The 25,456-nt window shown below is 38.2% G+C and overlaps 1 protein-coding gene and 2 non-coding genes across 3 annotated transcripts in view; all 3 read left to right on the top strand.

The window, feature by feature from the left end:
- Positions 1-4,240: 4,240 nt before the first annotated feature.
- Positions 4,241-25,456, top strand: part of EIF3A (eukaryotic translation initiation factor 3 subunit A) — a 31,024-nt gene continuing 9,808 nt past the window's right edge. The window contains exons 1-16 of the mRNA XM_061162756.1: positions 4,241-4,427; positions 9,593-9,783; positions 9,940-10,076; positions 10,466-10,629; positions 11,980-12,179; positions 13,308-13,516; positions 15,278-15,449; positions 18,589-18,693; positions 19,269-19,367; positions 20,626-20,742; positions 21,010-21,195; positions 21,809-22,156; positions 22,594-22,698; positions 22,779-22,892; positions 24,262-24,384; positions 24,891-25,044. Coding sequence (XP_061018739.1) covers positions 4,379-4,427; positions 9,593-9,783; positions 9,940-10,076; positions 10,466-10,629; positions 11,980-12,179; positions 13,308-13,516; positions 15,278-15,449; positions 18,589-18,693; positions 19,269-19,367; positions 20,626-20,742; positions 21,010-21,195; positions 21,809-22,156; positions 22,594-22,698; positions 22,779-22,892; positions 24,262-24,384; positions 24,891-25,044 — 2,473 coding nt within the window. The 5' untranslated portion in view covers positions 4,241-4,378. The remainder of the gene's footprint in view (positions 4,428-9,592; positions 9,784-9,939; positions 10,077-10,465; positions 10,630-11,979; positions 12,180-13,307; positions 13,517-15,277; positions 15,450-18,588; positions 18,694-19,268; positions 19,368-20,625; positions 20,743-21,009; positions 21,196-21,808; positions 22,157-22,593; positions 22,699-22,778; positions 22,893-24,261; positions 24,385-24,890; positions 25,045-25,456) is intronic.
- LOC133070904 (small nucleolar RNA SNORA19) lies at positions 19,004-19,133 on the top strand. Its single transcript, XR_009696295.1, has one exon. It is a non-coding gene; the product is annotated as a small nucleolar RNA SNORA19 (small nucleolar RNA).
- On the top strand, positions 20,172-20,301 carry LOC133070903 (small nucleolar RNA SNORA19). Its single transcript, XR_009696294.1, has one exon. It is a non-coding gene; the product is annotated as a small nucleolar RNA SNORA19 (small nucleolar RNA).

The following is a 25,456-nucleotide window of genomic DNA, read 5'->3' as shown; positions in this document are numbered from 1 at the left end:
CCTGGGCCCTGGGCACTGAAAGCATGGTGTCCTAACCACTGGGTCGCCAGGGAATTCCCTCCATGGAGCTTCTGATGAGTGTTCAGAGTTTTCCTCTTTCTTGACTGCAAAGTCTGAGAAAGCAGGAACCAAATCTGTCCTGCTTAGCGCTGCATACCTACCTATAGAGTGCCTGCCTTTCAAGTCTGACACATAGTAATGGTTTGCTGAATGAATGTATAAACTGAACCTTGGATTAACTCTGAAATTTATTATGTTCATCAGTACAAATATCTTCATTATAGCATTCTTATAAACAATGAATGTGAAAGCATTTCAGTAAATTGTGAAGCATGATACTTGTTTTAAAGCTGTGAAGTATTATGTTGCAAATATGTATAACGTAGTACTTCAGTTGTACCCTTAACAACTCTTTTTTTTGGAGAACCTTATTTATTCCACTCAAGTCAGAAAAATCCTACAAAACACTGTATTAGAGAAATTATCCAGTCATATACAGTATAAACTAGCTTGATTAGGGGGAAAAAACCTTCATCAGCCTGATCACTTCCTTTCGCCACTTCCTGAGTGGCTTTTAGCATTATTCAGGTTGCTTGTTTTCCACTAAGTGAGCATTAATCAACAGCAAGTAATTATGCTTTTCTCCAGGCCCAGAATAGATCCCATCTTGTCCTTCTTTGTGTACTAGTCTATTTTCACTAGTGAATCATCATCTCTGTGAAAGGAGGCATCGTGCTTGTCTTTATCCCCAGCATCTAATGTTATGGCTGTTAGCTAGTACTCAATGCCTGCTAGTTGAGTTTAATAGGTAAATTTATCCCGGAAATTGACATTATACCTTTACTCATTCAAAAACATGGTAACAGACTCTAAATACTTTTCAGGCACTTAAATGGTCCTTTGTTATTGCTGCTGCTGCTACTTAGTTGCTTCAGTCATAGTCGACTCTGTGTGACCCTATGGACTGAAGTCCACCAGGTCCATGGGATTCTCCAGGCAAGAGGACTGGAGTGGGTTGCCATGCCCCCCTCCAGGGAATCTTCTAGACCCAGGGATTGAACTGGGGTCTCCAGCATTGCAGGCAGATTCTTTACCACTGAGCCACCAGGGAAGCCCCATTTGGTGTTGACATATTACCAAATGCTTCAAATGCAGTCTTCCCTTGGTATCTATAAGGAATTGGTTCCAGTTCCCACCACATATCAAAACATGCAATACTCAAGTCTTATGGCATAGGACTTGCAGGTAACCCTATCACATCCTCCTATATAATTTAAATAATCTCTAGATTACCTATAACTCTCAATGTAGTGTGAGTGCTAAGTTGCTTCAGTCGTGTCTGACTCTTTTCGACTCTATGGACTGCAGCCCATCAGGCTCCTCTGTCCATGGGATTCTCCAGGCAAGAACACGAGTGGATTGCCATGCCCTCCTCCAGGGGACCTTCCCAACCCAGATACTGAACCCATGTCTCTTATGTCTACCTGCACTGGTAGGCAGGTTCTTTACCACTAGTGCCACCTGGGAAAAAGCCCTAATGCGGTGTAAACCTATGTAAATAGCTGCCAGTAACAAATTCAAATTAGGCTTTTTGAAATTTCTGGAACGTTTTTTCCCAAATATTTTCTTTCTTTCTATCAGTTGCTCTCTCTTTTAAGGCATTTTATTTTTTTGGCCATGCCACATGACATGTGGGATCTTAGTTCCCCAGCCAGCGACTGAACCTGGACTCTCAGCAGTGAAAGTGCAGAGTCCTACCCACTGGACCTTCAGGGAATTCCCTTCTGAATATTTCTGATGCATGTCTGGTTGAATCTGAGGATGCAGAACTCCACAGCTGTGGGTGCAGAGGGTTGACTGTACTTTTAAAATAACTTCAAAGAGAAAAGGATAAAGATGTAGAAACATTGGATTTCATTTTACCTTCCAATTTTCTAGTATTTTGTTTTAGGTCTACCAAATAATGAGTAATAATCAATAATCATTTTACCATTTTCTTTGAGATTTGAAAATGGAAAGTTAAGAATGTTGGAAAGCTTTTTTGATACTTAGGCCAGGTTTCTTTTTATTTTATTCTGTTATGTACCTCTCTGGTCTACTGAAAAAGTTTTCTATATACAGCATTTAAAAGCTATATTTGCTTTTATGTTTAGCTCTTTAATTTTGACTTAATTATTGAATACACAAATAAGTCTCTTGATCTCGTCCTATAAAACAGTTCCCATGGCTTTTTAATACTTACTGCTCAACTTTGTTCTTATTTTTTGAGGAGTAAGCTCAGGGTGATCTAATCATTTGGAGGAATGAAATGAATTTTAAAGTAAAATTTTTTTTTTTAGAATTTGTGAATTATTTTTTGTCTATGTCTGCATTTCTCAAATACTCTTTCTAGTGATAAGTAGAAAAACCTCTTTGCTGAGGCAGAAGGAATGAGGGGGAAATGCTTTTTTATGTATATACTATAGTTTTTCTCATTCATTAATGTGGTACTCTCATTAATTTACACATCCCATCTATTACTGCGGTGGTGAGTTTAGCCACTAATTTCGTGTCCGACTCTCGTGAACCCATGGACTGTAGCCTGCCAGGTTCCTCTGTCCATGGGATTTCTCAGGCAAGAATACTGGAATGATTTGCTATTCCCTTCTCCAGGTGGTCGTCTCCACCCAGGAATCAAATCCATATCTCTTGCATTACAGGTGGTCTCCTCTTTTGTAGGCAGGTTCTTTATCACTCATTATTACAAAATGTGTAATAAATTTGCAACAATTTATTCCACTGCTGCTTTCTGAATTTTTCTTCTGAACTTATTTTAATTTTTTTAGTATATGTGCTGCTGAAGCGAGCATGAACTTAATTTTTTTGGCCAAGCTGCAGGGCATGCAGGATCTTGTTTCCCTGACCAGGGATGGAACCCATGCCCCGGCAGTGGAAGTGCATAGTCTTAACCATTGGACCACTGCCAGGCAAGTCCGAGAACTCATTTTGACTAATTAGATTAAGTTTAAATGGCTTTCAAGTTCTAGGTATAATGTTTGAACATTAAAGTTGTTCATCAAAAATAGAAGATCTGTAGCGAAGGGCCTATTACAGAATTTTTTCATTAACCTTTCACAAACCTTTTCTTAGGTGTGTATGCAGTATATGCTTAACATCAAGGCGACGACACTCCCACGTATTTTCAAATATTTTGAGGGTCTGGTCTGCTGCATGTTCTTTTCTCCCCACGCCAAACTGTTGTCTCCAGTATATCCCAACCTTCAGGTCTTGGCTCAAAATGAGCCTTTTCTGAGGGCCCGGGCACTCTCTGTGTCACCAACTTTAGAATTTTATCTAGATGTGAAAAAAGCCTGCTTATTTGTTTAGTTACTTACTGCAACTCTCCTCCCCATGCTAGTCGTCATGTGACAGGTCTCCACTAGAGGTGGACATCCTTGGCCTAATGATATGTGCTCAACGCATTTGTGTTAAGTGAATAAATTTGGTATTTTAACTCAGCCAAGTCAGTATCCTTGCCTGGAGAATTCCAGGGAGAGAAGCCTGGCGGGCTACAGTCCATGGGGTCGCAGAGTCGGAGAGGACTGAGCGACTAATTTTCACTTTCAAGTTAGATCATTCCCTTCCCCAGGCGAATGAAACGCCAATACTCTGGCCACCTGATGCCAAGAACTGACTCACTGGAAAATACCCTGATGCTGGGAAATATTGAAGGCGGGAGAAGGGGATCACAGAGGATGGGATGGTTGGACGGCATCACCGACTCGATGGAGAGGAGTTTGAGTAAGCTCCGGGGAGTTGGTGATGGACAGGGAGGCCTGGCGTGCTGCAGTCCATGGGGTCGCAAAGAGTCGGACACGACTGAGCTGACTGAACGAAACCGAACTGAGGCGAATGAGACTTGATTCTAATTTTGCAGGACTCCGCACAAATCATATTAGAGGAAGACAGCGCTTTCTCGCCAGATAGTAGCTCTGACCCAAAATGCATCTTTCTCACCCCTATTCTCACTCGAGGAGCTAGGGGCCTGAGAACCCGGCTCCCCAACGTACGTTTCGCAAAAGTGTGGAGGTGGAATTCGAGCGCCCGTCAGCCGAGCACAGCCGCCACGTCAGCCGGCGCGCGTGACGCCAACGCGCTTGCGCGCGCGGGGGGGGCGGGGCGTGCCGGAGGCCTGCCCCCTACATCCGGGGCCTAAGCGGCGGCGGCGCCGCCGCGCAGGGCGGGTCACGTGGTTTCTTCCTTTCCGTCTTTGGCCGGCTGGGCGCGGGCGACTGCTGGCGAGGCGCGTGGAGCCTCGCGCTGGTTCCCCTTCGTCTCCTCTCCCGGTCCGGGACCCCGAGGATTCGCTGACGCCGGGTGAACTGAGCCTGCCGCCAAGATGCCGGCCTATTTCCAGAGGCCGGAAAATGCCCTCAAGCGCGCCAACGGTGAGAAGGGGATCGGAGCGCGCCGGACTGGGGCGGCCCGAGGCCTCGGAGGTCGAGGGGGCCCGGGCCTGGTGCGCGGTGTGCGACCGCCCGACTGTGGCTGCACGGGAGGCCCCTGCGGCCTGCCCGCCGCCGACCCAGCCTGGGTTTGGGTATGGTATCCCTTCTCGCTCCAACCGACATGGGAGGTTGAGCGGCGAGGGTGGGAGGCGCGGAGCCGGGAACCGTCTCTCTGCAGGGCTGGCCTTCCTCCCGCCGCCGCCCGGTGAGTCTCGGGGGGCAGGGTGGCGCGTCGCGGCTCCGGAGACAAGCCGACCCGGGCCCGAGCTCCTCTCTCTCTCCCCGCCTCTGCTGGGCACCCCCTCACCCGAGACCACGGGGCCTTGTGCGCTTCGGCCCCGCGCCCCCAGCCGCCATCTGGGAGTGCCGGGGAGGAGGAAACATGGCTCCCTCCCGGGGACAATGCACGCGAGAACCTCGGCTCCACCTCCCGCCGGGCCGGGAGGCCTGGCAGGCCCACCTCCGGGCCCTCCTGCGGACGCCTCCGCGCCCCGGAATTCAGCGCCGTGCTTTGCCGGCTCAGGGTCCACTTCCCCCTCCGACCCCTCTTATCCGCTTCGGGGACTCTGACCCATTTAACTCGTTCCCTTTTTTTTTTCTTTTGGCATTGATTATTGGCAGCTGCGAAGCCTACTCCGAGTCACAAGGAAGTTGGGACAGACTTAATACTATAAGAGAGACTTGAAGTTTCTCTCAAAGATTAGGAAAGTGAGGCCTAGGGAGACTGGTTTGCCCAAGGTCACTCTGGGAGTGAGTTGTTGAGCTAGAAGCCTAACACCAAGGTCTCTGAACTTCCAGATCCATCGTGGTTCCCCCCCTCCCCCCCACCTCCACTGTTGCGCTGCTGCTTGCGATTATTTCCATATGTGTGCTTGAGTCGGCGGCACTGTTGGGAAAACTTGTGTGTGTCCTGATCTGTTCAAGAGGCATTTATTACGTTGCCATTACAAGGGGTGCAAATGTATTCTCTGGTCTTTCAATAGATTCTTAAAGGGTTTATAAGTGTTAGGGCGTCCATTGCTCTTTCATTTTCACGCTTCCTCAAGCCAAACGAGTTTTGGGTCTTACCCCTGTTGTGGATCGATGTACAGTGTTTGTTAACCCTTTTATACTTATGAAGCTTATTTTGTTAGTTCGTTTGAAAATCCTCTTAGGAAAAGGTCAGTTTCAGTCAATGCGTACAGTTGGTACTACTGATAATCTGTCAGGGCCAGAGAGCTGTTTGTCGTATGCTTGTTATTTTTACTGTAAATTAACGATTTCGGGGATAAGTAACCGTCTGTGGAATAGGGTAATGCCACATTCTGTGGAATAGAGTAACTGTTCTAAAAAACAATTGAAACTACAACTTTGATCGAATCACTCACTCGGATCCTCCATGTTAGTTTGAACAGGCAGGAAGTTTACACATGCTGATTAATTTATAGGAAAGAAAATAAGATTGAGATGGAAATTTAACCCTACAAAATAGCAAATTTAGGGAAAGCATTATTTCTTGAATGTTGTGAAACTTAAGAGAATAATTATATATTGTGGTATACAAATGGCTTGGGTGAAATTACTACTGTAGATCTGTTTTATAGTCCTTTGAATGCTTTACCAACACATTTTTTTCCCATGTTAATTGGCTGAAGCACTGTAATCTCCGTGGCCTAAATATACTACATGTTGATGTGTTCAAGCCTTGTATCCTTCACTCCTCTCTTTTGAATGTATATGAACTTAATATTTCAGTAACTTTAAAATTAGAAGGGATATGTGTTAACATTTAAAATCTTTTCTCACAATTTCTAAGTTGAAATAGATTTGATTCATGAAGAGCAATTTGTGAAGATGTCAAATTAAAGTAGGCAAGATGACAAAGACATGGGGACAGGGACTTGAATTTGTTAGTGTAGTTTTTGTAAAAGGCCTTTTAAAAAGTTCTTAGATGAGTGCTGGTATGGTAGAGATGCCTTCCCTTTCAGGTAGTATAATTTCTGTACCTTTCATCTTAGAGAGATCCTGTTTTAGTATTAAAGAGCAGAATGTGGATGGCATATGACACTGCTAACAAAATTTTATAAATAGGGTAATCAGAGCACATTTTATTTTTAATGGGAATAATCTCATTTATAACATTGGTAATATCAAATCACATTTAGACCCCATCCATTAGAGTATCTTAATAAGATGTGAGTAAATTTAGGTGTAGAATGGTTTGTCAGAGCAGTATTTTTGGAAGCAATTGGAAATAACAGCCTTTTAACTTACACTCTACAACCAGTGTCTTAAAAATAAAGTTATTAAACCCACAAATAATGTAACATAGCTTATCTACTTGGTCTGTTACACAAATAAACTAGTAAAATTGAAGGGCTGACCTAAACTTTACTGTAGGTAGATACATAGATCACTCATTGTTTCTTTAAGAATGCCTACCCTCCTAGGAATAGTTTCTAATTCCAGATTTTATTTTTAAGACGATATCAATCTGGAAATGAGCGTTTCTTTAAAGATTGCAATACAGCTTTTAGTGTGTGATAGTTTTCTCCAGCCTCCAAAACTTGTTTTTTCCCCTAATTAGATGATTGGTTTGGAATTTGAAAGTATTGAATTTGAATCTTAAATTTTGACTAGCTGTTGAGGAAATGAAAAGTACTTTCAGTTTTATCACTAAACAAGACTTACTTTTTTTTAAAGTGACATTGTTACCACAGTCATTTAAAAATAAGAGATTGGGAATTATTTTTTGATAGTTTGTTATTTTGTCACCACATCATACTGGGGCCAGCTCTTAAATTTAACCCTTGGTGCCTATTTTGCAAAATATTGATAGTGTTTATATACAGTAGAATGGAATTTGAATCCTCAAAGTAAGATTGGGAATTGGATATAATGAGTCATTTTGGTGGGCTCCTGTGATATCCTTAATGTAAAGGATAAACGTAAAAACATTTACTTCCCAATTTTTGGCTGATAGAAGCTGTTTCTGTTAAATAGTTGTGAAAAAACACTAAAATATTGTTGAATTTTAAAATAACTGTGTGCATGCTCCAGGAAGATGATGAGTAGGTCATTCCCTTAAAACAGAAAAGGCTTACTCCAGCAAAGTATCTAGTTGTATTCAATGTTACATCTTTGATTGGGAGGGGTGTAATGTGAAAATGGCCTTGCTGCCATATTGGCAGATTTGATATTGAGATTATTGAAGTATTGAAGAGGGGTTTATATTAATTTGCATGTGAGGAGTATGATTTGGTATAATATGGGATGATGTAGGATATTGTGTTAAAAGATACTTATTTCAGTGTGTTTTGTGATGTTTCCTGTATAAGGTTTTAAAAATATACTAGAGTTGGAATATTGTTTATAGTTTTCCTGGAGGAAGGAATGTTCAGAGGCAGCATTCCTGAAAGATATGATGATTGGAAGAAGAAATAAGAGTTACTCACTAAATCCATAGATCTAGTAAATCCTTCAGATAAGAGAGACATTTTGGTCTGTGTTTGCTGTAGCATAGTTCTATCTTAGATAATGCTATACATTGTTAGGTTAATGCCAAAAATAATTATTTGTCAAGGATTTTTTTAGAAAAATGAACAATGATTTTTAAAAACAGATGTGTTTTAAGTTTTTTATAGCGTAAACTAGTATTCTACCAAATTACTTGTCAAATTTTCAGTGGAGAAATTTTTGTATGTGTGAAATTTGGCACGTACTGAGTTTTAAGTTGAACAAAACCAGAAAAGAGCCACCCATAATCTGTTAAGTGTATTGAGAAAGTTAAAAAAAAAAAAAGAAAAAAAAATACGATAAATTTTAACTTTGGTCAGAAATGTGATGGAGGGGCCTTTGCTTTTGATTTTCAAAACAAGGAGTGTACCCAAAATCTGAGATTGGAGCAGATTTTGAAATGTTGCTACATACAGAATGCCATCAGGTTTAGGCAGTGAATTTTAAAGAGTATCCATTTGTTTGCTCTACATTCTAAAATTTTTTCTCAATTAAAAAACTTCTAATTTTAGAAGTTTGAGATTTACAGAATTATTGTAAAGATAGTACAGAGGGTCACACCACACACAGATTCTCCTGTTAATAAATATCTTAGATCTGTGTGGTATGTTTGTTACAACTAATGAATCAGTGTTGATACATTATTATTAAGGAAAGTCCATACATTTTTCATATTTTCTCAGCTCTCTGTAATGTCCCCTGTGTATTCCAGGATCCCACCCAAGATACATTACATTTGGTTGTCTCCTTAGGCTCCTCTTGGTTGTGGCAGTTTCTTAGATTTGTTGATGGCCTTGACAGTTTGAGGAGTATTGGTCGTCAGGTATTTTGTCTCTTAGCTGGGATTTGTCTCAGTTTGTTTCTCGTGTTTAGATTGGGATAAATAAGTGGAGAGATACTTTGTGCTCATGGACTGGAAGACAAATGCTGTTGTTAGTTCTTCCAAATTTGTTATATAGGTTCAATGAGATGCCAGTGAGCTATTTTGTAGGTATCTACAAACAATTCTGAAGTTTGTATGAAAAGGCAAAAGGTGTTACATAGCCAGCGAGTACTGAAGAACAGAGTTGGAGTACCCCCACTACCTGACTTCAAGATTTTCTGTCAGCTACAGTGATCGAGACAGTGAGGTATTGGCCACAGCGTAGGCAGGTCAGTAGAGAAATGATCAAAGTAGAGCCCCCAAATAGACCCACACAGTCAACTGATCTAAAAGGAATGTAGCCAATCTAATTTGTTCTCAAGTCTTAATACAAACTAGCAAAAATTACATCAGCCAGATCATTGTGACTGAAGTTACACTTGCTTTTTCTGCCTATTCTAGGGGGAGATTGTTAATCTCCTGACTTGAATTTCTGGAACTTTATAAAGTATCTTAGACATAATTGGTGCAGAGGAATTGAGTGAAATCTAGTTTTACCTATAGGGCATATTTGAGATAGTATCAGTTTTTCATTGTTTTACCTTGGCATAGTATTAGAAATCAAAAATGTGACCTCAAAAGAGATGGTAATAGGTTGGTAAATTAAAACAGCCGAGTTAAAAAGCAAGACTTAGGTTTTTATGTAGCATACATAACTAATTTTAATTCTCCTGAATTACTTTTCCAGAATTTCTTGAAGTTGGCAAAAAGCAACCTGCTTTGGACGTTCTTTATGATGTTATGAAAAGTAAGAAACATAGAACATGGCAAAAGATACACGAGCCGATTATGTTGAAATACTTGGAACTTTGTGTGGATCTTCGTAAGAGCCATTTGGCTAAAGAAGGCTTATATCAGTATAAGAACATTTGTCAACAGGTATGAACAGCTGGGTTTTTATATTTTAGTAAGTGCTTTTAGTCATTTTGGGAGGCATTTACCTTTCAAATTTACCGTTTCATACCATAAAGTTTGCTTTTAAAATATTTTTTGGTTTGTTGGGAAATGAATTTTATTTATTTATTTATTGGCTAGGTGAACATCAAATCTCTAGAGGATGTTGTTAGGGCATATTTGAAATTGGCAGAGGAGAAAACGGAAGCTGCTAAAGAAGAGTCCCAGCAGATGGTCTTAGACATAGAAGATCTGGATAATATTCAAACTCCTGAGAGGTATGTGGGCTAAATTGCTAAATATATCTTTCTCATTGTTTTTCTTCACATGTGTCTCCATTGTCCCCATTTGAAGTAAATGTTTATTAGAAAGAATGCTTGTCTTTGGAATTTTAAATGTACAGTAACTTCAAGTCATGTACCATTCAAAGTTCATAAAAGTGAAAAATTACAACCATCTGATAGGGTGTATACTAATTTAAATGGCTTTAATACAGATTGAGAATTCAAATACTTGGACTAAGTGATAGCTTTACAGTATGTTCAAAGTTGTAGGTAGGATTTGAACTATTTTATAATGATCATTGTTGGTTTTGGTTTTATAATCATATGGCAAAGTAGGAAACCATGTCTAAAATTGTTTTCAACGTTTTTAAATATTTTTGTAGTGTTCTCCTAAGTGCTGTAAGTGGTGAAGACACTCAGGATCGTACTGACAGATTACTTTTAACTCCATGGGTTAAATTCCTGTGGGAATCATACAGACAGTGTTTGGACCTTCTTCGAAACAATTCTAGAGTAGAGCGTCTCTACCATGATATTGCCCAACAAGGTAAAACAAGAACTGATTTGAAAAGTTGACTTAAGGATAGGTTTTGCAAAAGATTAACTGTTAAAGTTGACCTCCTTTTCTCTGTAGTACTTATTTTACATAGTTTTAATTCTTACTTTAGATGATTGGCATTCATTTAAATATTAAATAAGAAATTTGTTTCATTAGTCAAGGTAATTCTTTGTTTTCCGTTGATGTCTGAAGCGCCTTTTAAAGTCATTTTGGAATTTTCTAAGTGACTGAAAAGATAAACTTTTCTGTTGCTTTCTGGCAGGCTTGATTCTATCAATACTTTTGACGCTATAGCATACTCTTCAGCAAGCTACTTAACCATATGCTGGGTTTCTGAGGTCTTTTTGAGCTCCAGAGTGTTATTGAATATAGAACTAAACCTTACTGAAGACTCAGGATCATCATAAAAAGTATCCAATAGTTAACACTCCATGCACTTTTAATCTGAAGAACTGTATTAAGTTTGTTTTCCTAATCTTGTCTTTTTGCCTTACTGTTGCAGCTTATCTTCCTATCAGTGCAACCTTTTAACTATATATGACATGAGTGGCTCTTGGCTTTTTCTTACTTTTAGCCTTAGGCACAAGCTTGTCACCATTCTTTTTAACATGGCATTTGTTTTTGTTTATTCAAGTTTTAAGTGATTATGTGACTAAGAATAGCTTACTGTAAAGGAGTATTAGAATCTGTTTTGCCCACATGGCTAGCATCTAACACAAGTAAACTAGGACCTTTTGATAACAGTTGAGATAAATATTAGCTTGGTTAAACTGCATCCTTTTGTTTCAGGCCTATTGAAATAGAAATACTTTATTTTAAGGGATTGACAAAGGACACTGGAAGAAGTTATTTTAGCATTGCATGTATGATAGCAGAAAATTATGTGTTTTAATGATAGAGCAAGTAGTTCATTTATACATCTCTGCACAATTGAAATTAGGTTACCATAAACCCCCAATTTGTATTATTCAGTTTCAGTTAGTGCAGAAGCTTTGTTTTCTAGTAAATTAGGTAAGAGAGTTAATTATATTTCAGACCAGAATTTTTTTGCTCTTTTAGGGTTTGAAGTGATAAGTGTTTGAAAGGTGAGTCCCTCTTAGACTTAAATAGCTTCCTTAGTTCTCAGAACCATTTCAGTCCTAGATCAGGACTGATGACTGTGTCTAAAAGGTGCTCAGGGCACATGAAGTGAGTTATGACTCTGATCATTTCTCAAGACTGATGGTGAGTTTGGGAAATCTTGTTAAGATAACTGACCTTAATACATGAAATAGAACCTATTTAAATACTAAGTTTATGGTGGAAAGTACCTAATATATTTTACAATTATGCTTATAGCTTTCAAATTCTGCCTCCAATATACCCGGAAGGCTGAATTCCGTAAGTTGTGTGACAACTTGAGAATGCACTTGTCTCAGATTCAGCGCCACCATAACCAAAGTACAGCAATCAACCTTAATAATCCAGAGAGCCAGTCTATGCATTTGGAAACCAGGCTTGTTCAGTTGGACAGTGCTATCAGCATGGAATTGTGGCAGGTATGTTGTGAACTATTTTGGCTTTTCTTTGTAGTAATAGTAACTCATACTACCTTTTTTCCTCTTAAAGAGTATCTGCATCTTGGTATCTCTTGGTTAATTTCAATAGCTAGGTAACAGATTTGAGGTTGTCTAATGGAGAAGTAAGGGTTTGGGACAAGAAATCTCAGTTATTTTGGTTCCAAATGCCTGCTGTCAATTCCAAGCCAAATCATGTAATCTTTTTCAGACCTCAGTGCTCAAATTGTGGTTCAATGCCTGGAGAGTATGCATTTACAAAATTTTGTAAATAATTTCATGGTAGTTTTCTGTCTGTTTACCCTGATTTTAAAAAATCAGTTTGTCTTTCCATCTTATTTTAATAGTAATTTATTGTACTTTTTAAAAGTATTGATGGCAACAGTTTAGAAATTACAAAGACAAACTTGGCCTTTACCACGGAGAGTTGGAGAAACGCAGCACCAGACTGTCTCCTAGATTCTCAGTGCTGCCGAGACTTAGTAAGCATACACAGTGAATATCCTACATCAGAGATCTCCGGAGTGGGCATTTTGTTGTCAGCATGGACTTTTTTACTCTAAGGATTCTGTAGACATTTTCTCATGAGTTATTTTTATACATTTGATTCCCCCACCAAATCTTATTGAAATTGCAGAGGAAGAAACTAAAAATTGGTAGTTTTCAGCCAATGAAAATGTGATTTCCTGCTTTCCCATATTTTCCTTTTATGCAGGTACACCCTTAAGATACCTGAACAAAAGAAAAAAAGTTTAATAGAAGACAAGTAAACATGCCTAGTATAGAAAAAATGGATAAGTTAAAGGAGGAGAATATTTATCCATTACCTTAACACTGAGAAGTAGCCTTTATATTGTGTTTTATGTCCTTCCAGATTCTTTAAAAATATATTCTGCCAAGTGGTATGATACTCTTAAAGGCTTGGGCAGTCTAAGAAATTGTGTTAGTTTTCTGAGATATATCAGATAGTTAAATTATGAATAAAAAGAACCACACATGAAGGCATTTTTATTCTTAAGTGTAATGTATTTTCAGTTTCATAAAGAGATTTTTTTGTTTTTGTTTGTTTGTTTGGACTGTAATGACTATAATTTATACCACTTATTTTAGGAAGCATTCAAAGCTGTGGAAGATATTCATGGGCTATTCTCCTTATCTAAAAAACCGCCCAAGCCTCAGTTGATGGCAAATTACTATAACAAAGTCTCAACTGTATTTTGGAAATCTGGAAATGCTCTTTTTCATGCGTCTACACTGCATCGTCTTTACCATTTATCTAGAGAAATGAGAAAGAATCTTACACAAGAAGAGATGCAAAGGTAAGAGTCTTATTGTTGGATAGTATTGAGATATAAAAGAAATATCTTGTAAATGGCATGATGTTAGATTAGGGTTTCTCGGCTGCACTGTTGACATTTGGGGCTGGTTATTTCTTTGTCAGGGGACTGTGTTTAGGATCTTCGGCAGCATCCCTGGTTTACCCACTGATTGCCAGTCGCACTCCTTATAACTGTGAACTACCAAAAAACCTCAATGGTATTCTTGGGAAGTATTCTTTGGTAGCTGTCTTTTATCTGATAACCAACCCTCCAGTTGAGAAAATGGAATATTAGGAAAGGCAGTGTTAAGGTATTAGCTTCCTTAACTGAGTGTAGGTATTCAGAATCTAGGAACAAATTTAGACCCCCTCCCCCCAAAATGAATACTTCTATCAAATAACTTTTTCCCCCCAGCTATAAAACATTAACTCTGTAAATAATTGGCACGTGTATTTTTTTTTTTTTTTGGCATGTGTATTTTTTGTAGATAGCCTGTAACCTAACAATCTAAAGACTTACTTTTTTAGCATTACATATATACTTTCAGTCATGTTTGGTTTTTATTAAACATTTTAGTTGGGCTTAGGCAACTCACATATCACTTCTTACTGGCAGACCATGTTATTTTGGTCTCTAGGAGAAGTACATACACCAAATTGTTTTTCTTAGCTTGTAAGCAGTGCATGGAACCAACCAAGTTTTTTCTAGTGTATATGGCAACCCACTCCAGTCTTCTTGCCTAGAGAATCTTGGACCGAGGAACCTGGTGGGCTGCAGTCCATGGGGGTTGCAAAGAGTTGGGACACGACTGAGCGACTAAAACTTGCACTTCTATATGTGTATATATACATATATATATGTATGTACGTGTATATTTTGCCACACAGAGCATCATGTGGAATCTTAGTTCCCCGAGTAGGGATCGAATCTGTGCCTCCTACTTTGGGAGCTCAGAGTCTTAACCACTGGGCCACCAGGAGAGTCCCTTAAAAAACTATTGAGGACAGTGTTCATTATGTCATTCGCTATCTGTTATATAATCCTTGTCTATTGAAATAAGGAAAAAAACTTGATTTTATCAAGTTATTTCTATATTCTTCTGTTAGAAAATACTGTAAGAGTACTGTCATAATCATTAGGCTCTTTGGCTCTATGTACATTATTTTCCTTAATCCTCCCAACACCTCGTGACTTAGAAAATTCAGTATCTTGCCTAAGCTTCCAGTCTTGGAAATGGTGAAGCTGAGATTCTAATTGGGCTCCAGAGCCTGCAATCCTTAGTGTCCTACGGTGCTTCAAAGTCAACCTGAGTTTTGTGTTTTAAGGAAGCTAACATTTAACTTTTGCCCTCAACTCCCATAATATGTTTTTGTGGTCCTTGTAACTGTAACTTTTCCCTCTTGCTTAAGTGTCAATTTTTTTCTTAGTTTTAAAATCTTCCCTAATAGTTTTTTAAGGGAGTAGGGTTATATGCAGATGTGTCTGTGCTGCCATTTAATGCAGTCTTTTCTCTATAGCTAGAAAACACTGACAGTAGTAAGTGGCTGGGGGTGAAGTTCTGCTTCTCCAAGTGTTCATTTTAGGATAATCCATTTCTTTTTTAATTAATACTGTGCTTTGATGAATACTTATGAGGCCAGTTCATCGTGGTGGTATACATATTCTGTCACTGGCATATTTTACTAGTTAATTAAAGAGAAGTGTCTTTCTGCTTATCAAGTGACATTTGCAAACTTAACAGATTGTAACTTTGTTCTCCAGAATGTCTACTAGAGTCCTTTTGGCCACTCTTTCCATCCCTATTACCCCTGAGCGTACTGATATTGCTCGACTTCTGGATATGGACGGCATCATAGTTGAGAAACAGCGTCGCCTTGCAACCCTGCTAGGCCTGCAAGCCCCACCAACGCGAATTGGCCTTATTAACGATATGGTTGGTATAAGTTCTAGCACTCTTAACAGCTTTTGGACAGAACGCTCTATGGTCAGGTTTTATAATTTATGATTAAATGCTGGGAATTCTGATGCATTGCAAGGGGATTCTGATGCATGGACAAGTTTGAGAACCATTGGTGTAAGTCAGCCCTGTGTTGAGGTGAGATGTTTTGTCTTTAATGAGCTGGAGTTAAATTGGATGCAGCAGACAAGACTCAGGCTAGCTTTGAGGAATAGCATGGACCCCTTGATAAGGGAAGTATGATGGGCAAGAATGATCATGGCTTATTTCAGGGGCTGTAGGAAAAAATTAAGCTGATAGGTGTTAGAAATATGATGATGAGTCCAGGAAAGTGTGGAATTAGATTAGGCCCAGTTCTGGATAACTCAAGTGTTTCCAACTTTGTTTTCTTTAACTTTCATTGTATGTTACTAAGGCAGTGGTTCTTTCTTTTTTGGCAGTGGTTCTTAATTAGGGCTATGCACTGTAATTGTGTGTGAAGTACTTTTGAAAATGCAGATTTCTAGGTTTCACCCACTGCATATATTTCAGAATATAGAGCCCAAGGTTTTGTATCTTACAGTGTTTTACATTGGACTCTTTAATTCAGTGGGAATTTATCATGTTCGTGTCTGTTACCTGCCAGGCAGGTGATAGTTAAATGGAATTTGTACTCCAGATGAGTTTGGTTCACAGTAGTTTGACTTAGTGGTTACTGTGGTACCCCTCTAGCAAATTACTTCAGGATAAGAGAAAAAAGAGGGACAGGTATTAGAGAATAGGCCTTATTCCTTCACTGGCAGAGTCAATCAGTTTGGATAAAAGTTAATACATTTTGTATATGGCAACAGTTTTCGCTTGTAACAGTTCTCTGTTATAGTAGCAAGGCAAGTTCCCTTTGTGGTCAATTTTTTAAAAGAACTAACTTAACCTCTGAAATAGTATTTCTGTCTGAATGCCTTCATGTTTTATTCTGCTGCCATTTATAAAAACCGGCTTTGTGTGTTGGCATGTTTTTATGGGACTGAATTAGGATTAAATGTAATTAAATAAGACCATTGTGTTTAGGAAGAGGTCTTAACTAGCAGATAAGTATTTAAAAAATTTTTTTTGAATACTGAAAAGTGTGCTTGATTGGAAGTATTATCCATATCTCTTGAGCTCATGTAGCACACCTCAATGTTCAAGTTGATCAGCTTTGATACTGATGCAGGAATCTGTTGGTGGGGTCAGGGTCAGTAGGCAGGACATCCACGTTTGGGTCCTTATTGGACCCATAAATAAATGCCTATAAGAAGGCTTTTAGTTGGTGCCAGATGAATGGCTTAACTAGATGTCAGGAGGCATTTTATAAATTTTGTGTTCACTATATGTACAAGGTCGAGACCTGAGTATTAGGTTTATGTAGGTAAATTCATAATCACCTAGAGAAGGATTCTATATCTCAGGAACAGACTCAAATTAATCAAGTTCATAAGAGGTTGTTAAGCTTGGGAAGCAAGTATACTTCAGTAGATTATGATAGCCTATCTCAGCACATTCCTTATTTGGAGGGGGTGCTCAGTGGAAAATCCAGAATATTCATTTATTAAGTACGGTTGATTCATAATGTGTTAATTTTTACTGTATGGCAAAGTGGTTTAATGTTATGTACATTCATTTTTATATTCTCTTCCATTATGGCTTGTCTTGGGATACTGAATATAATGTTGTGCTATTCAGTAGGAAACCTTGTTTATCTATTCTGTATGTAACAGTTTGCATCTACTAAACCCCAGCATCCCAGTCCATCCCCCTGCACGCACAAATCTGTTCTCTATGTCTGTGGGTCTGTTTCTGTTTCATAGATAGGTTCATTTGTGTCATAGTTTAGATTTCACATGAAAGGGATCATATGGTATTTTTTTCTCTTTCTGACTTCACTTGATATGATAATCTCTAGTTGTATCTGTGTTGCAGCAGATGGTATTATTCCATTCTTTTTTTTAATGACTAAATAGTGTTCCACTGTGTATGTGTGTTCTTTATCAGTTCATCTGTTGATGAACATTTAGGTTGTTTCTGTGCCCTGGCTGTTGAGAATAGTGCTGCTATTCACAATAGCAGGGGTGCATGTATCTTTTTTGAATTATTTTTTTTTGGATCTATGCTCAGGAGTAGGATTGCTCAATCATGATAATTCTAATTTTAGTTTTCTGAGGAACCTCCATACTGCTTTCGTTAGTAGCTGCCCCAATTTCCATTCCCATCAGCAATGTAAGAGGGTTCCCTTTTCTCCATACCTTGTCCAGGATTTGTTATTTATAGATTTTTTTTGCTAATGGCCATAGAATAATTTCTTGATAGGTATATGACTGATGTTCCAAACCTGAGGGCAGGTTATACAAGCTACATCCTTATTGTGCAAGGAAGTTCTATTCACATATCAACTTTGATTAAATTGTAACATACATATTTAAAGTACATGTCCTAAGTATAATTGTGTAAATTCTCAAAAAGATTTTTCCATTCACCACTTTTTCCTATTTCTCCCAAGAATAGCCACAGTCCTGATTTATAACACCACAGATTAATTTTGCCTGTTTGTGTATTTTATATGAAATTTAAATCTCACATAAATATATGAAATTCTTCTCATTGGTGAGATATATTCATGTATTGAATATAGTTGTTCTTTCTTTGACTGTTTTTTTGTGTATCATGTGAATCAGGGCCTGTTTTGTCCTGAGTTGTTTTTTTTTGTTTTTTTTTAAATTTGTGGCTTTCCTAGCAGGGTTGCTGTAATAACTTTTCTCTGATACAGCTATTTGTAAACTGGTGTTTACTTTTTATTGATAATAAACTGATTTGTGTTGGCCACATGAATGGTCTTTGTAAATATTTTGACTGTGTTGATGAGTTATTATTTCCTTTGTAAACTCCTGTGGGGTCTCACTGTAGAGAGCTGCATAATTTGGGGCAAGAGACTCAACATAGTGGTCCTGGATTTCTCTTTGGTAAATTTAGAGGTGGTTGAGGCTAGATAAATACCAGTTATTTCCCAGGTCTCCAGTCTGATATTTTTATTTATAATCAATTCAGAATCCCAGTTACAAAATACCTTCAGCAGTTAATCCTTTTGTTTTGCTTACTGTAGGTCAGGTTCAATGTGCTACAATATGTTGTCCCAGAAGTAAAAGACCTTTACAATTGGCTGGAAGTCGAATTTAACCCACTAAAACTCTGTGAGAGAGTCACAAAGGTAAGCTTTGGTTATATTATCATGTAGCCATCCCTGTTACAGTTTTATGTTGTAGTATTTTCTTTTTATTGGAATATAATTGCTTTACACTGTGTTAGTTTTCTGATGTACAATGAGGTAAAGTGGCCATATGCATGCATATGTCTTCCTCTGTCTTGGACTTCCCTTCCTCCCTGGCCATCACAGAGCACCTGCTGAGCTTTATGTGTAGTGGCTTCCCACTAGCTGTTTTCCACCTGGCAGTGTATACATGTCCCAGTTAGTCCCATATTTGTTAACAGAGAAGTGTTATCCTATGTGTTTGAATTTGGTGCACATTTCATTGTCTTTTTTCTTTATGTCAGGAGAAAAGATATTTCTGATGTGCTAAATAAACCTTTGGAGGTAAATTAGCAGCATGACTTAATTTAGCCATTGCTGTCAGTCACCTTCATACAAGAGTCAATAGCTTCCTGTTACATTTTGTATTTCTTTGCATTATGTGATGATTTTGTCTGTGAAGAAAATGAAAAAGTATCACCAGTGTTTTAGTATTTATTGTAGAGAAAATATAACTCTTTTAATGGGTTTTATAGGTTCTCAATTGGGTTAGGGAACAACCTGAAAAGGAACCAGAGTTACAACAGTATGTTCCCCAACTGCAGAACAATACCATCCTCCGGCTTCTCCAGCAGGTAAAGATGAAAAAATGGATGTGTTATGGAACAGCTGGGAATTTTCCATTGATTGTTTTGAACACAAAACTAAAAAATTTAGAAATAGCCCAGGAAAAAGCTTCATCAAATTCTAACCCTCACCAAAAGTAGTTTTTATGTGCTTAATTTGAAAAATCACTATTGTACATAATTCATAGCTGCTTTTGTCTCTTTTTGTTAACCATTGTCTTCATACATTTTTCCTTGTTAGCCATGTACATCTTACTCCTTTTAATACCTATTTAGTTTTTCATTGTCTAGAAGTACCCTGGTTTATTTATTCAGACTGTTGGTGGAAATTCTTTAGTTTTTTTGGCCATAATAAAAAGTTGAAATAGTGAACATTTTCCATACAGGTATCTTTGCATACTTCTGTAACTTTTGTAGCTAAGAAGTGGAATTAGCCATAGTCTACACATTTAAAACTTTTAACAGATCCTCAAAGATTGAATTCATTGACCCTCCCACCAGTAGTGAAGAAAGCTTTTTTTCCTGCTAACACTAAATATTGTCAGTCTTTTAGTTTTTTTGGCAATCCTGTGGTATGTGGGATCTGTTTCCCACCCAGGGATGGAACCCGTATGCCTTGCATTGGACGCATGGATTCTTAACCACTTGATCACCAGGGAAGTCCCAGTATTGTCAGCCTTTCAACTGTTGTAGTTCAACTTTGTACTTAAGTTTGAATATTATGGTTTACAGTATGACTTAAATGATCCTGTTGTGTCTTCCATTTGTCTCATTGGCAGTGGAGAGCATTTACTGTGTGTTAACTTCATGTTGGTGCACATGTCATTGACCTGCTTTCTCTCCTGTGTGTGAGCAGTGTTATTTCTTCTGTGCTATACAAATAATTGAAGGTTAATTAGCAGTATAACTAAATAGTAATACTGCCAGTCTCCTTCAGACAAACAGTTTTATTAAATGTTCAGATGAATTAGGTAAGTAGCAGGTCTCTGTCTACAAATATGTGACCATTTAGGGATTTTTTGGTTTGTTTTTATGGAACTAGGATTTGAAAGGATTATGTGATGGTTTGAAATATAGCGTAATCTTTTCATTAGCCTTGGATTTTAATTCTAGCTCCAGCAGTGCATTGTTTACATACTCTGAGCTTCAGTTTCTTTTCTTTGAAAAATAGGCTAACTTTCTAACTTTTTACTGTTCCATGAGACTCCAAGTAACAGTTGCTAAATAAATGATAGCTATTATTATTAACCTTGTGTTTCTTATGCAGGTGGCACAAATTTATCAGAGCATTGAGTTTTCTCGTTTGACTTCTCTGGTTCCTTTTGTTGATGCTTTCCAACTGGAACGGGCCATAGTAGATGCAGCTAGGCACTGCGACCTGCAGGTAGGCGCTCCCAGGGCACACTGAGGGGGTGGCGAGCCTGCGAGGACTGAAACACACACTGTTTGTTTCTCTGCTTCTGGTCGAGTGGCACTGTTTTAAAGCTTTCATGAATTGAGGCTTCTAGCTTTGATATTTGACATTCTTCAGTTGATCTTTTTTCTTAAATTCAGTTGAAATTTTAATCAAAGTTACTCATTTGTAACTTTGTCATTACTTTATATTTGCATGTAGATTTAACTATTTAAAATACTCTTCAAATTTTCATAGGTTCGTATTGACCACACTTCTCGGACCCTTAGTTTTGGATCTGATTTGAATTATGCTACTAGAGAAGATGCTCCAATTGGTCCTCATCTGCAAAGCATGCCTTCAGAACAGATAAGAAATCAGCTGACCGCCATGTCCTCAGTACTTGCGAAAGCACTTGAAGTCATTAAGCCAGCTCATATTCTGGTACGCATCTGTGGGAGAAGTGGATGATGGAATTTTGAGGGGCCCTCTAGGTCTTGCAGAAAAAGGTTTGAAATGATGTCTCAGAGAAGGGATTTATTATATATTTCGTCTTAGGTGTGTTTGATACTTTTGATATTTTGTTAAATATCTTTGTCAGATAACACAGATCATTGAGCTACCTTCTTTGGGTCAGAATACAGGTAAGGTGATCATAGGAGTACTGTGATGAGTGGTAACAGACCACAGGTGATGACCCTCCATGTAGGGAGTACTGTGATGACGCTTTTCCTTTCTGTTTAAGTTGTTTGTGAGCTCTGTTAGTATTTTCTCCTTGGCTTGAACTCTTTATAGTATATGTGGTTCAGATAAAAGTTGGCCTAGCAGATAAAGGTTCTTCAGCTATACCATTGCTGTTAAAGACTGAATAGTTGTAGTATTTGGTGCTAGAAACCAGTAGTTGAATAATGTCACTCTCTTTTTAAATGCAAATACATGTTAGGAAAACACATTAGGAGTATGTAGCAATATTTTTGGTGTTGAATACTGTGGTATGTCAGTTAAAATTATTTTTATTTTATTTACTTTAATATTTTTAATGCATTTGTTTTTGAAGCAAGAGAAAGAAGAACAGCATCAGTTGGCTGTTACCGCATACCTTAAAAATTCACGGAAAGAGCATCAGCGTATCCTGGCTCGCCGTCAGACAATTGAGGAAAGAAAAGAGCGGCTTGAGAGTCTGAATATTCAGCGTGAGAAAGAAGAACTGGAGCAGAGGGAAGCTGAACTCCAGAAAGTGCGGAAGGCTGAGGAAGAGAGGCTGAGACAGGAGGCAAAGGAGAGAGAGAAGGAGCGGATCTTACAGGAACATGAACAAATCAAGAAGAAAACTGTTCGTGAGCGTTTGGAGCAAATCAAGAAGACGGAACTGGGTGCCAAAGCATTCAAAGATATTGACATTGAAGTATGTAGCATATTAATGCATTAAAATGCCAGTTTTATTCAGGTCCCTTTGAAGCACAGTTCTTTACCATTTATTGGTTTACTTTGGGTTATTTGGTTATTTTGCTCAGTTTGATACAACTATTAATAGTTAGTCTATGAAATAAGCATTTGATTTGGTGACTCCACAGTTTTTAGTCACTGTTGAAATGGAGTTTGGATACAGTAGAATACAGGAATAAGAAGTAGATGTTATGGTTACATTGTTTTTCCTCACAAGCAAATAAGCCTCTTTTAAAAACATTCTTCTATTGCCTGAATTTACTCATTATAAGCATTTGCCCTTTTGAAATAAATTAATTTAGGATCCATTTCTAGAAAGAAGTGGTGCTCCATATTGACTGGTATGCACTTCTTTTATACTCTTATTAATTGTGGTACATTTCTGTTACTTTTCAGGACCTTGAAGAATTGGATCCTGATTTCATCATGGCTAAACAGGTTGAACAGCTGGAGAAGGAAAAGAAGGAACTTCAGGAACGCCTAAAGAATCAAGAAAAGAAGGTAAATGAAAGAACTGATGAACTTTAACGTGCCAAGTTAAAAGAATTTTTTTTAACAACATTTGTTTTCATGATTCTCAGATTGACTACTTTGAAAGAGCTAAGCGTTTGGAAGAAATCCCCTTGATAAAGAGTGCCTATGAAGAACAGAGAATTAAAGACATGGATCTGTGGGAACAACAAGAAGAAGAAAGAGTAAGGCTTTAATTTAATTGTAATATTTTTAGACTGTAAGAAAGCTATAATAAAGCCAGTAATGGGAACAGGGTTTCAAATTGAGTTTTGTATTATTTTGCCAGAAATTGTGCTCTCATGGCTATATACAAACAGGGCAATAGACATTTACAAAATAGGGATTAAAAAATGAAACTTGTAAAGTACAAAGGATAGCTGAACTTTATTTTTTTTTGAAAACTGCTTTATGGAGATACAATTCACGAATTAAGTGTGCAATTGACATTTTTAGTATATTTATGGAATTGGGCAACAATCTGATTTTAGAACATACCCCAAAGGAAACTTCATACCCATTAGCAGTCACTCCATTTTCTCTCCAGTCCTTCAGCAGCCACTTAACTTCTGTCTCTAGATGTGTCTGTTTTGGGTATTTCTTAGAGATGGAATCATATAGTCTCTGTGTGTGTGTGTGTGTGTGTGTGTGTGAGACTAAACAGCTCCTTCTGTAGTTTTATTTGCGTATATGTACTTAACAGTAGAAAAGCAACATTTGCAAATGCTTATAGTGGCCCAATTTGTAGAAAAAATGAGTGACCTCATTTTGGTTAAAAAAAGTAACCACGGGCAGGAGACAACATTTATCTGTGGTGGCTGCGTCCTCTTGGTTTCATTGGATTGTTGTCATTCTGGGCCTAGTATTAACCATCTTTTCCAGTTTTCTTAAAGTTGGAATTTGTGTGATAATTCTTTTAACATGAAATTAGCGGAAGTGCTACAGACCAGCTAAAAGCTTGAGATTTCCTGCTTAAGTTAATTTATTGAAACAAAATTTTTAAAAGTTTTTTTTGCTTGTGCCTCATGGCATTTGGGATTTTAGTTTCCTGATCAGGGATCAAACCCACACTCCCTGGAGGGGCCAGAGAAGTCCCTCCAATTGCTTTTAAAGAAGAAAATATAGTAAATAATAAAGCCATGAAGTCTTTGTTGTTTTGTTTTATCATACACATTTTAGTTTTTCCTCCTTAAATTTTGTGGTTGTTGTTGTTCAGTCTCTTTAAGTCCTGTCCAACTCTTTGTGACCCCATGAACTGCAGCCCTCCAGGCTTCTCTGTCTTTAACTATCTCCAGGAGTTTGCTCAAACTCATGTTCATTGAGTCAGTGATGTTCTGGTACCGTGGGGTTAAAGCTGTTTCTTACAGATGCCCCAAGTCTTTTTTATTCATCTTCTGTTCCTCATTGTCATCCTAGGGAGCTGTTGCTATGGCAGAATGGAGGGGGCAGAGGAGATGCTTACACTTCTTCAAGAGTATCTGTCAGAAGTTTGGGATAAATTCATAATCAGATAATGAGCACTTTGAAATTTAACTTTGTATCATGTGTTTGCAGATTACTACGATGCAGCTAGAACGGGAAAAGGCTCTAGAACATAAGAACCGGATGTCACGAATGCTTGAAGACAGAGATTTGTTTGTAATGCGGCTCAAGGCAGCACGACAGTCTGTTTATGAGGTGAATTTCCTGGTTTCAGGGAAACCTTTATTCATGAGCTCTTGCCTTAAGGAATCTTCAGTGTGGTGGTACATTCTCTGTCTTGAGCTAACATAATCATCATTCAAATAATATTTTAATAGAGATATCTTGAATTATTTCCTAGACTTAAGTAGCCATCACTATAAATGGATTTTTTCTGAAGGTGAAAATAGACTGCATTAAACTTGGTTTTGATATAAACTTTTGTTCTTTGATTCAGAAAGAGAAAAAAACTAGATCGAAAAGTCCTGCTCTTAGACTCTGATTTAATCATTTATTTTGTATAAATAAATCCACTGTGTATAGATAATACTGTCGATTCAAAGTTTTAACCATTTGAGAACTTGTCATTTGGAAATTTGATTTTTAGGTTTGTAAGTTGCTTTTTATGGTTCCACCAAATTTAACAGTGCTTTTGTAACTTACTGCCATTTTGTAGCCCTTGATAATTTGATTCCTTTCTTTTGGTGATCATTCAATTACAGGAAAAACTTAAACAGTTTGAAGAGCGATTAGCAGAAGAACGGCATAATCGCTTGGAAGAACGTAAAAGGCAGCGTAAAGAAGAACGAAGGATAACCTATTATAGAGAAAAAGAAGAGGAAGAGCAGAGGAGGGCAGAAGAAAAGATGCTAAAAGGTAACGTTTTAGACCGAGAATGGGGCTATACAGCAAGGTTGATAATAGGTCTCCTCTGTACAACCTTACTTTAGGAAAGGAATGTGGAACCAAGGTGATTAGTTTCTTCACTGCAGCTAACTAGTTCTCAGGTTCTGACAGCCTGACTTAGTTCTCTGCAGTGTGTTACCTGTGAGGGTGTTAATGTCCTCTGCCGGCCTATTTCAACAATTTTGGAATTGTTATCACAGACTCTGCCGTCGTATTTTTTATCATTGTAGTCTGTATAGTATTAACATTGATTGAGCAAAACGTGCCATGTGAAGTCTCTCAAATGATCCTTTTTGTGTCGTTGCAGATGCTCGGGTGTTGGGGAGGGATTCTGATATATTCTTTAGTTGTGTTGAGTGGGATAATACTTGTTTTCTTGAAT

This window comes from Dama dama, chromosome 15 (assembly GCF_033118175.1).
Source record: "Dama dama isolate Ldn47 chromosome 15, ASM3311817v1, whole genome shotgun sequence".
Classification (NCBI taxonomy): Eukaryota; Metazoa; Chordata; class Mammalia; order Artiodactyla; family Cervidae; genus Dama; species Dama dama.
Note: the sequence above shows the minus strand (reverse complement) of the source record. Positions and strands in the feature narration are given on the sequence as shown.